The sequence below is a fragment of the Periophthalmus magnuspinnatus genome, chromosome 7, assembly GCF_009829125.3.
Source record: "Periophthalmus magnuspinnatus isolate fPerMag1 chromosome 7, fPerMag1.2.pri, whole genome shotgun sequence".
Lineage (NCBI taxonomy): Eukaryota > Metazoa > Chordata > Actinopteri > Gobiiformes > Gobiidae > Periophthalmus > Periophthalmus magnuspinnatus.
This window is the reverse complement of record NC_047132.1, coordinates 20131548-20144419: the sequence shown is the minus strand read 5'-3', so window position 1 is coordinate 20144419 and position 12872 is coordinate 20131548. Positions and strand designations below refer to the sequence as shown.

The following is a 12872-nucleotide window of genomic DNA, read 5'->3' as shown; positions in this document are numbered from 1 at the left end:
TTGGTGAAAATGTGTCTGACACCTCTGCTTTACACCAATGAAGTGCAACAGTGACCGCCCACCCCCTGGTTCCGGGAGTACATTTTCTATTCATTTTTCACATAGACGTCTCAAAAACAATGTATATTAAAAGTCTGAAATCTCGCTCTGGGGTAATCAGGTATGTGGTAACTAATGGTAACTTAACTTAAGTTATTGAAACATTTTGCTGAATCTTGTGTTTTAAATGCTTTTTGGACTTAAAACAACTGTGTTATGGATTTTAGTTACCTCATAGCCACTTAGCCTCTGTGATGCCTTTGAAATTATTATTATTTTTTTTAAAGTCTATGGGAAAAATGAATGGAAAATGAAGTGGACTTTGAAGTGGCTGCTCCATAAGCCCAGACACTTTGCTGTACCCACAATTAAAACCACAGCTGCTCTGCTACAAGTAATTATGTTTTTGTTTTGGTATCTCTAAAACTTTTTGTATTATTAGTAGAAAAATGGTAGAAAAACGATTATTCAAAAAAACGACATAATGAATTTTCTAATATAGTTTACTGACACTTGTGAGCTTTCTGCTATGTTAGAATGTTACTCAGGGTTGTGTTTTGTTTCATTAATCAACAAGTGGTAGTTTTCGGGTTAGCTCTTGTTCAGTAGAGACGTCTGAAATTACCCAAATGAATCCAGTGAAGGTGTATGTAGTTCACAAACACATGACATCACAGGGTGCAACAGAGTGTTTTCTGCCTGATAGAAGAACACAGCCTAAATATGCAGTGTTTGTGCGTTAAACGTGTGAATGAAACAAAACACAAATGCAGGCGTGGTTTTGATGAGGGAACATTATAACATAGATCAGAAAATAGCGTAATATGAGCTCTTTAAATAAACTGAATTTGAGGGGAAAAAAATCAACTAAACTAGAGCCAAACAACATAATGAAAAATCAATGACTTGTCTTGAATCCTTAGAAGCACTACTACCATTTTTTAGGCAAAACCACTGCCCCTCAGCTACAAATAAATCAACTTAAAATCTATTCTAATTTATTTCGGTCAGAAAGTTAGGCTGCGTCAGTTTGAAATTTAGTTGAATTTGTTGTGCATAATGACTTTGTGTACTTTTGAAAGCCTGTTGCAGTCATATTTGCTACTTAAAATACCACAGTGATGCCTGGTTTGTGCCTTACATTTTACAGCGAGAAGTGGGTCATATGTATTTGCACAGTCCATCTTTGAAGGGCAGCGTTAAATGATTTCCACTGAGTTACTGGTGCATACTCTGTCGGAAATGTAGGTCCCGGAATTATTTGGGATGCACTTGTAAGTGAAGAGAGCTTTGACTACCTCGAAATGTAGTCTCTTTTTCTCTCCCTTTAAAAATATCCTAAATACTGTAGTTAAAACGGATGTACCCATCTTTTCATGTCATAAACTCCAGTATGTACAAATATTGCAAAAGCAGCTCTCAAAATCACACCAGCCTGTTGTGAAAGTGCTTATAAACTCATCATGGTAAATAATTATTATGCTAGAAATGTGTCAGGAATAACTTTGGAGTACTGCAAACTGTTGACTAGCTTGTTTGTGTTTTGTTTTAATCATTTCCATAACCCTCTCCAAAACTCAAAATGCTTTTTTTTCCCACCTTTCGATGTCGTCAAGTGGTAGTTTTCACATTAACAGCTACTTTTTACCTTTTGTTCAGTAGAAATTGGCAATTGTCCAGGGCTGAAATCACCCAAATGAATCTAGTGAACGTATATGAAGTTTAAAAACACAGTGGGGCACTTCCTGTATTACCACATGACAGTTTCTTCACTAATTGCTAAGAAATGACCAAACCAGCTTTCTGAGACGCATAAAAAACCTTCCTACATCCCTACTAATATAACAAACTTTGCATAACTAACTATCTGCCAGTGTTCTAATTATGATCCCTATGCTACAGGACGATCCTCGCGTTGATTACCTCCATGCCCCGTGCAGCCGCTCCCCCTGAAGTGCGTCCTCGTTTGATGACACGCCTGTCACGCTCTCATACACTGTGACAAATCAAGCGAGACACATCAACACACCATCGGACACTTTTATTACGATATGCTAATGCGGCCCGCCATTCACATCACCCCTATTCATCCCAGCCATATTTGATTTAAGACGCATTAGAAAGTACTTTGCCACAGCGCTCTATCAAGGAATCAATACGTAGGACGTTAGCAAACAATTGTTCAGAGTAGGGGGGAGCTAGCTAATTGCATGTTGACATCGGGTAGTTGCGAGTAAGGGTACAGGTTAAGTGCGGTTTACGTCATGTTTTGTAGCGTTGGTTAAAACAATTAGGCTTTGTTTTTGCAACGATAACTATTTCAAACTCGTTGAATCGATATAGAATATTATAAAGTTAATATACGTAGCATTACACGAGGATTTATTTATATGTCAGATTCTACATGCTTCTGAACCAGTTGCCTCTCAAGCCATAGCGTAGTTACCCGTGTGCTGCCAGCAACTCTTCTCTGCTCTATTTCCACTGCAGCAGAAGACCCCCTCAGCCACCTCAACCTCTCCATTTCCTCCTCTTCACTACCACCATCTATAAAATATATTTCCTCAAACTTTTTTTGTGTGTGTGGGTGTGTTTTAAGCGTAAGATGGAAAATTCCGATTGTGGATTGAAGAAGTTATAGAGTAAGGTTTACTTATAGGAAATTTGAAGAGATGAGTAAACAAGCTAACTACCAAATAAGAAACATGTCTAGCACGATGCATTTTAAAATGTATTTATATATTTTCTATTCATTTTGGCTCCACCGTTACCAATTTCTACTCTATTAAAGCTTGACAAGTCTCATTTCTCGTTGGCTTAAACAATTTATCTTCTTTTTACACAGCCATTGCAGATAGACGACAACTTCTGTGGCCAGGACTTCAACCAGCCTCTAGGGGGCACCTCCGCGATCGAGGGCATTCCTCTGTATGTGGACAAAGAGGATGGGATGACTTCTATTGCTGCATACGACTACCGCGGACACACTGTGGCCTTCACTGGCACCCGTAGCGGACGTATCCGAAAGGTAGGATAACCCTTATGTGTTTCTGCTGGATATAGTTTTCGCTGATGGAATACCTTTCAGTGTTTTTACTAGGATAATTTGATTATAGATACAATATGTAACTTTTCTGGTGCAGATCGAGAGTCTGCCACCTGCTCGTTTCCCTGGAGATGTTATTACATTGCAAAAAATGTGTCATAATATTCCATATGGCATTAACCTCCATAGAGACCAGTCGGTAACGCAGCCGGGCCAAGTTACGGGTCAGATCTGTCAGGAGGCTCACTGTTAGAATGCTTTTTTTTCTAGGCAATAAAAACCCTTGTGAAGGAAAAATGCAAGATGCTATACTGGGAAACATTCCAGGCAAAGCAAATACATCTCCATGGAGACAAGCAAGTGGCACACCCCCATCAGAAAAGTTACATAACTCACTTTTAATAGTAAAAGAAGTAATTAGGTGTGATAGTGGTTTAAAATCGACTGACTCACTGCAGTTTTATTAAAACATTGCTGTAAAAGTATTCCTGACTGTAACATTTTAAAGCTAATGAATTCTGTTCAGGATTTTTTCAATGGGAATTTTACAATAGCATTTGGTGGCGTTGATATGCATGGGGAGCCAACTCTCGCCTCTATCACTTGGCAATCTAATGCTAAGTGTCTTGTCTCCTGTTTACTGTCAGTGCTTAATGTGAATTGAAAGTGATTTGAAGCTGTACGTAGGAGTCGTTTTATCTATGGTACATGGAAGTACATAGAGTTTGCCGCAGTTTACTGTCAGGCCCATGCCTCTCTTATGGTTATTGCTTCTGACAATGCTGTCGAATGGATTAGTCATCAAATGTCTTATTGCATCATTGCGTCCTATTACATCTGCATTACTGTGTCTTCAAGTCATCAATATATTGCTATTTAGAAAGGTGTATACTGAGGAACAGAATGAAGATGCCTTTTTATGTAGACAGGACTTTGTCCGTGTCAAGGTTATCTCTTAAAGGACAGGTCCAGATACTGAGTTCAGCTGGATAAACACAGGGCATCTGTTGGGTGGTTAAGTCACAGGCTTGACAAGTGTCAAGTTTTGGAAGACTATACACAATTATAAGAAGGATATTATGCAAACAATATCTAATGCAATGATCTAAAGATTTTAAAGCCCCTCCATCTATTTTTTTGGCAAAAAATACACAAAAATAAAAGCATGTTTTCTTTGTTTTTTTTTTGTTTTTTTCATTTTGGATGTTTTTATTGTACTGAAAAACGTACATCCTTACTGTGAGTGGGCTTGTATCTCCATAAACCTGACTCTTATTTGGCCTGGAGGAGGGTCTCCACCTGAGTATCTCCATGGAAATATTCCACAATTTGGCATAAAACTCATCAGTCTCCGTGGAGAACTATGTTGTGAACTTTCTATTTAAATGGAATCATGTAGGTGATATGCCACCTCTAGTAAGTTACATGGTTTCACTTAAACCTGCTGTTTACATCTCAAAGCAAAATGCACCCAGTAAACTGATGTTATTGAAGGCATTTTTACACCCAAAAGATATTTTTTTATTGGGTAAACGCTAACCCTTTGATAACTGGTGCTCCTTTTCTATAAAAAGTTTGTATCATATCTGAAAACAAGATGATTCCTTCATCATTGGCATCATGACACCAACAAAACCAAATCTAAATCCGTTGCTCAAATAGAAATGTTCTGTAGCCATAATTATTCTAAGATTCTGAAGATCGGAAGATAGAACATTTGCATCAAAGTATTTACAGTTCCCTCTCTGTTATGTCTCTTATTGCTCTTCCCAGTTTCTTCATATCAAAGATGAGATGTAATTACCCAGCTTGCAATTCAGATGCTACAATGTCTCTCCCCATCAGCGACGCCAAGCTTTTCATTTACTTTGCCTAAATTATTGTTTGTTATCATAAACACTAGACTCCGATGAACATATCTTTGCTGTTCAGATCAGGGTAATGAAAATTCCTCTCTTCTTGCCGCCGTCGAGTAAAATGCTAATGCTTTTGCCCGGGGTCGGGGTTAGCTTGGTGCGTTGGAGACAGCTAGCGGCACAGAATAACCGCGCTCCACGTGTCACTGTCGGCACTGTTTAGCATTGACTTGTTTTGGCGAATATTGCGTGGAGCTTTTAAGTTGTCTCCAATTGTGTCAGTGAAGCAGCCTCTGTGTTTACGGCTTGCTTCCTGTCAGATTGGTTTTATGCATTTTCGTTTTTTTTTTATTTTCGACAGCTGCAGTTTAGATGAAAGCCTGACAGTTTAATATGTGACTGTTTTAACGCCGGGTTACTCAATCAATATGTTTATGTCGTACTGTGCTGGTAATTGACTTAAGGTTTTTAACTGGACTTCTGACCTTGTCAATGTTTATATGCACAATGAATCAATCTTTGGAGTCCATAAAGCAGCTCTAAAATGTATGTACCACCTTCGTATTCTGATGTTATCGAAAGAAAGGAAACCTAGCTTGTTTGTCCATCATAAATAATGGTCGATTATAGTTTTCCAATGCAACAAAGTCTGTCTGGACACCTGCTTCTGCTGATAAGAACGAGAATGCTAATCACTATTGAAAGATTTATCTATGTGACTTAAGTGAGTGGTAAACAAGTTAGCCAAAGCAAAGTAATGAGAAGGTTCGACATTTGTATAGTTTCTGTTGTCACAAACATGATTCTTGTGAGATATAAGCCATTTTAGAAAGTTTTTACCTCATCAAAAAACATATCCACAGTTGTGTTTTATTTCATTCACACATGTTTGAGTAACCCTTTATTATTAGTCTGTCTACATCTTCAAAGCGCAAAATGTTCTGTTCCACCTTATGATGTCATGTAGTGGTCATTTTTAGAGCAATTTTTACCTTTTGTTCAGTGGAGATTGATAATTCCAGGTCTGAAATCATCCAAATGATTCTAGTGAAGATGTATGGAGCATTTCCTGTATTACTACATGACATCACAAGGTGGAACGGAGTGTTTTCAATTTGAGAGAAGAACTCAGCCTAAATATGCAGGGTTTGTTGTGAAATGTGTGGATAAAATAAAACGCAGCGCCAGTTATGTTTGTGATGAGGAAACAACATTATAATCATTATTGGACAGTAAAAAAACTCAAGAGAATATATCTGTACTGGGGCAAGACAAAGTTAGCTGAAATATATATAGGAAAAAATGAATAAACAGGGCCTTTAATATGGTCTAGCCTCTGTCCATTCAGAAAGTTAGTTTATGCCACCATGGAACAGTTACTTTGATGAAAGGTTTGTTCCAACTTTCAGTGGCCCGATTGATGTTTACTTGAAAAAGCAGTGATTAATAATGACCTTGTTTGTATAAGCTCTATACATTTGCAATAAGACTAGCTAAAAATGGAAAGAAAATGTATGTTGTTCTGAGTAAACGCCACAGGACAACTTGAGGTCTACGTCTATTCAATCACTAGTGTTTACAGAACCAACATCCAACCAACGTAACACTTTAGCAGCTATTACAGTCTACAATATATGATAAGTGATGTATACATAGGCCACCCTTGAATCAAAGTATAGCATTCTATATGTCACAGATTGCAGAAAATGACTGCTTACCGATCAATGTTGAGTACGCTTTCAAACTACACGTATATATGAGCTAACAATTTCTGAAAGTAACCCCACTGCCTGTATAATAACCACGCCACTAATGCCTCTGTGCCGTCAGCTCCTTTTATACGAGCTACGCTAACAACCTGCTAACACTCCTGGGTCCTTACACAGCTACCCCCGCTAACGTTTTGCATTGTCGGCTGAAACCTAGCCCGCTGGACCTTGCCGGTGACCCCGCTGTGGCGTGCATGTAGACGGGCTGATTTGCGCGCGAGGTCAGCAGATCCAGGATGATATCTTGGACTATCGGAATCCCATTTCCCTCCGGGGTACGTGGTCTTCCTGGTCTTCCTGTGTGGTGGGGTGGGGAAGGGGGGGTTGAGGAGGAGGCAAGGGGTGTTCGGACGATCAATGGAGTAGGAACATGTGAGCAGAGACATGGCGCGACAGCACAACAATTACTGTAAATCACACGTTCGGTTATTGGCAGTTGGGAGATGGCGAGGTCTGGATTTGATATGGATTTGATTGCGTCATATGAACTCAATACCAGCTATACAGTTGCAGTGTTTGGACAGATAAATAGATGTAAACTTCAAATATCAAATTATGATAATGTTGGGAATCTATTAAGGTAAATAGAAAAGCTGGGGATTGTGTATTTGGTCCGTAGGCCTATAGAGATTCAGGGTGGGTGACATGCCAAAAAATCAGAAACCGACCAATAGGATGAGTGGGTGGGGAAAAGAAACAATGAATCACAATATGGCAATTTCATTAAAAAAATATTGGCGTAGGATCAGATCACAATTAGATTTTTTATCACCGTATAACCCAGCCGTTAAGAGATTATTTTACTACGCATCCATCAGTTCATATCGTAAACTATTATGCATGAACCTATTATGCTAAATCAACTTTTCGGAGCTTTTAAGCATGTTATACCTGTTTCATCTTCTCACGTACCCTCTCAAATTGTTTTTGGAACGATTTGTGCATGTTTAAGCAAGCTATAATCGCTTATTTTCAAGACGCCACATCACCTATCAATCACTTTAGATGAATATTGCGATTTAAAATATCTAAATTATAACATAATGATCCACAGGTGTCATCGATTATAACTATATAGCAGACTCAAGCAGAAAAGGTCTTCTTTAAATGAGACCTCAAGAAACCAATATCCGAGAAACCAATTTCTGTCGTCTACAAGTTACTCATTTCAACAAGGTTATGGGTCCAGTACTTGAGCAGAAGAATGGTGTGTTTTTGTGATGCCTTAAAGTTGTTACTATGGATCTTGGCGTGTTTTTTATCTTAAACTTTTGCTATTTTTAAGTTCAACTCCAATGCAATGCTCTTTGATGCATGAGCAGGTCTCCAAACACTCTTTAACGTACGGTATTCCTAAAGCTAGAAACGCTCCATTAGGGTGTGCAGGAAATCAAGCCCTCCTAGAACAGAGGACCTCCCACATGGGTAGATGGTAGACACAGCCGGTGTACTTTTATTACTATTCATTGGGAGTTAAGGTGTGCATCCTGGCCTAATGATATGTAAAGCTCCCATATCGATATCTCACTCATTAAAATTCCAACAATGGCCCCGCTACTAAACGCATGGTCGTGTATTCAACATGTCTCGTTGCTATAGACTCCAGCTATTGATCGATCTATGAATATATAATCTCTGGTGTAAATCTTAAGCCCGGGCAGTCCATTGAATGATTGGGCTGCTTTCATGTGCCCGTCTCCCAACACCACCAATCACAATCATTTAACTGACAAAACACTATTTATTTGCTAAACGTCCCGAGTATGAGTTATGATGTTTCAGCGTTTGACCGAGGGTGTACAAGTGGAGGAATATGCTACAGTTTGATTTACTTTGCGTCCTATGGGGCAGAATTCATTAGCGTGATATGTCACTTTGTAGGGCAGTTTATTAACGGCCCCACGATACAATCAAGGCTCAATTTGCGAGGAGCGGTGCTGACTGACCTTTGCTGGTGGCTAAATCCAAGATCACAGTGAAGCCAGGTTGTTTGAAGTTCACAACAGTGGGGTGTGGAGCTGTAGGCCAGCAGAGCAATGATGTTCAAGACATCAGTTTAGACACAGTGACTTGGTAGTGACTCATTTGAAGGTAGAGGTGAAAGTGCACTGGGGAAACATTTCATTCACTCTTTTACTGGGATACGTGGTCAGATTGGAAGTAGCCATAGCATATCCCCGAAGTGGCCGTGGAATAGGGCTGACACAGTAAGAGATTCACTTTAGCTTAACATGCGTAGTGTTATATTTTAGTGTTATACTTTTAAACACATGAAATGTGTTTATTTGTACCAAATTAATGTAAATTGCAGTTGGTAGTGTTGAGTAGAGGAAGTGAAGGCTTGTTCGTCCTGTGAACACTGTTATTCCCATTCTAACGAGTGCAGTGCCGTCCCTCCTGCTGGGAAGCAGAAATGAAAGGAAACATGCTAATGGTAACGCTATAACTGTTGCTAGGGAACTAGCATGCTAAATGCCTTTTTGTATAGCAGCATAGATAAATTGGCCTGGCGGATACATGAGTCAATATATAATGAGGAAGATGGAAAGTCCAAAACACGTCTTTCATGTCACAGGCATAAAAGCTTTTGTTCAGAACAATGTTACTTTTTACATATGTGGTTTTTGGACTAATCATTTGCATTAGTTGGGAAAGTACTAATGCTGTCTTTGAAGACAGATCCTACATCTCAACAATATGTAGGCCTATTATGTACATTATACGTGATACCAGTGGTACAAAGTAAACAGCTGGGACATATGTGATATTCGTTTTTATTAGTTTTGCTTTTATTTAAATAAGAATGTGTAAATTTTCTGTTAAAGCAGTACATATTAGTTTGAAGTAATGCTTTAATAGCTTCTATCTCTTCTTCCTAGTCTTACGTGTTGCTTTTAAAATTGACATCTATGTCATAAATAGTATTTTGCCTCATTTTTTAACAGCTTTATACAAAGGCTGTTAACAGCCCATTAATGAACATTACTGCACAAACAAAGTGATAAGATAAAGGTGACAGTGTGATAGACTGAAGGACATCTTTATTCCTGCGTTTTAACAGGAAGTGCAACATATGGTGCTGAGAACTGAGAAAGGATGGAGCAGATAAAATGAAGAATGCGTTGGGACAACTCTTTGAAAATGTACGTCTTATGAATGTCCAAGATTATGAACTTAATTTTAGAAAGCCACATCAGCACTTACATGTTTAAGAGCCAAGTTAACCATTTAGAGTAGACGCACAGCTAAAGTCATTACCAAAATGAGCTGAAGTGATAAAGTTTCATACTTCATAGCAACCTCCTATTATCAGTTGTTGGATGTTTTAAAGCTACACTATGTAACTTTCCTGGTTGGGGATCCGAAACATGCTTGTCCCCATGGGAATGTTATTGCTTTGTTTGGAATATCCCATGGTATGGCATTAAATGTAACTATCTCTATCTGCATATGGATGTTTTTTTGTTTTTTTTGCTAAAATAAATCTCACATTCTCCCTGTCGCCTCGTCACAAGAGTGACCTGTAACATGTCCTGGTGGTATCACTTGCTTATGTTCAAGGAGGTAGATACACTTTATGGCATATTGTGGAATATTAGACGCAAAGCATTAACTATTGTCATGGACACAAGCAAGTGGCAGAAAGAAAAGTATTATTCTGAAAGTAAATACAGATTTTGATCCAAATATGTTGTAAAAACCCTTAAGCCAGAAATCTAAATTGCATATTTTCAGTGAACAGAACTTCCCCATTTAACATTTTTCACAAAAAGTCAACAAATCAGATCCAATATATTCAAAATGTAAACATGCCTTTTCAACATTTTGAGGAAATTCTTTGTGGACATATTGTGAATGTATACACTCCTTACCAAATACCATAACATCCCAGGCCCCTCAGCTCATTTCAGAAACCCGCAAATCTTTCCATTCCTCAATTGTTTTTGCTCCTTCAGTGATAGCTGCCCTCCTCAGCCTGGAGTACCCTGAAACAAAACGCCCCCAGACCAGCAGAGCGGCGCCGTTTAGAGGTGCGCAGCTAACGGACACATTTCCTGTCATTTCATCATTTCCCTGCTAGCAGCAAATCCAATTACTTTTGCCTTTCCTTTCCATCTTGAAGATAGCCTGAGTGACAGCAGCGATCGCAGTATAGAGCCGGCGAGGTAACTGTGCCAAGAGCTTGATTGACAGGACTCGTGCACTCCATTCCCCAGATAAAGAGATACACCAGAACACGGGCAGAATTCGGGGGTTTCTGGAGGTGTGGAGCTGGACCATAGTTCATTCATCCAGCTTGCTTAAATCAGACAAATTTGAGATATACTGAGGGATTTGGCAGTAGTCAGTAAAGTGCAGAGGCGGAAATTTGATATTTTAAGGACACATACAAATGAGGTATGTGCAATCATGGAATAGATTCTGACCACAGATGACAGTAAATGACAGTTGATGTATGTTGTTGCTGTATGCACTTTGCAGAAAGAGAGAGAGAAAAAATAAAGATTGAGGTGGCTCATGATTCTGGTGCTGCAGCCAAGGCAGGGCAGAGGGTCAGGCAGGATGACAAAAGGGAGAGTTACATATTACCTGGTGAGATCTACACCTTAAATTGTCATCAACTTAGATGTGTTCTATGTAACTTTTCTGGTGGTTCACCTGATTGTCTCCATATAGAAGCTATTACTACCTGGAGTGCCCCACAATATAGCATTAAATGTATCTTGTATTTATTCACTTACAGGGGTTATTATGACTCAAAAATACTTTGGAAAAACATGGATTCTTACTGTGAACGGGTTCGTCTCTTCACAGGTCTGATTTTACATCACTTGCTTGGCCCAGTGGAGATTGATACAGACACTCCTCCTGAAAAGATACTTAGTGCATCTTTACATGTCAGTTGTACTTCCCCAGAACACAGTTTAGCACATATAGATATGCATGATAAATCAGAATGTATGAGGGTACATAACCCTCAAATATATCTCTACCTAATCAGCAGGTTTTGCCCCGTCGAGCAGCACCCGGCTCCTCTGTGAATCAAAGTGCTTTGGATGTCTTCCTAGACTTTCAAATGTCTGCGTATATTGGCTGTGCGCGCTTAGCGCTAAAAGTAGCTGTCAGAATGATTAAGCTTAATCAGAAAACATGGGATGGGAGCTAATTTAGCATGTGAATACTAATTAGCGCTTGCATTTAGACTGGCAGTCGATGATGGAAGCAGTGCATCGGCTGCTCTGGCTGGTTAAATGGCACAAACGCGGGTTTCGGAGGGATGATGGATAATCCCCCGGCTGCTGGTATCTGTGCCGGCTTTGTGTGGAGGGAAGTCAAGTTTGTTTTTGTTTTTTTAACACTGCAAATGAAAACTCATCGCGAGCAGATGAGCAGAGCACCTGAACACACTAATTTAATCTTGATCACATTACAGAAAGTTTGGGAGGAAATAATGGCCTGTTAGCTTGCAGAGTACACAGCACTTTGTCACTAGAACTGGAGACACTCACATCCAGTTATAATGTGATATTATGTTGTCTTGTTTTTCTAATTGTGTATTATGGCATTGTTTAAACTGAGGCTAAAGCTAAAGTGAATCAATTACAAAGTATGTATGCATGTGTCTTCCACAGATACATCAATAAAAGCAATGGTGAGTGGGATTGAATAATATCACTAAAACATTGAATTGAGTACAAAGAGTAAATTTCAACCCTTTAGTTTTTGAATGGCACTTATGTGTTTTTGCAAATGACCTCTTCACACATTGTAATGTACCTGGTATTATCTACCCTCTATAACACTATGGACTGGTCAGAAATATCTGCTAATGAAATGATCCTAGCACAGTAATTATGGCAATACTGCAGCAGATATATTTTATTCACTTGAAGAGTTCCCCAAATACAATAATAGTACCATTTTGCTTTGGAAAATATCTTTAAGCACATCCCACAATTAATTTTGTCCTTGCCCTTTGAATATTTTTGCGGTTGATGCCCTTTTTGACTGTAATATCCAATTATCTGAGATGACAAAACTGTATACACATAGTTACTGGAATATACTCCAGCCACATAAACTAAGGGTGCATTCACACTTGCACAATCACCACATCCATTAGTGCTGAACTAAACAAGGCGAGACCAAACTAGGGACAAG

At 39.0% G+C, this 12872-nt stretch overlaps 1 protein-coding gene across 3 annotated transcripts in view; it reads left to right on the top strand.

Moving 5' to 3' along the window:
• Positions 1-12872, top strand: part of plxna1a (plexin A1a) — a 409386-nt gene that overhangs the window by 103894 nt on the left and 292620 nt on the right. For all 3 annotated transcript variants that reach the window (XM_055223304.1, XM_033969420.2, XM_055223306.1), the window contains exon 3: positions 2885-3067. In XM_055223304.1, the coding sequence (XP_055079279.1) occupies positions 2885-3067 (183 nt within the window). The remainder of the gene's footprint in view (positions 1-2884; positions 3068-12872) is intronic.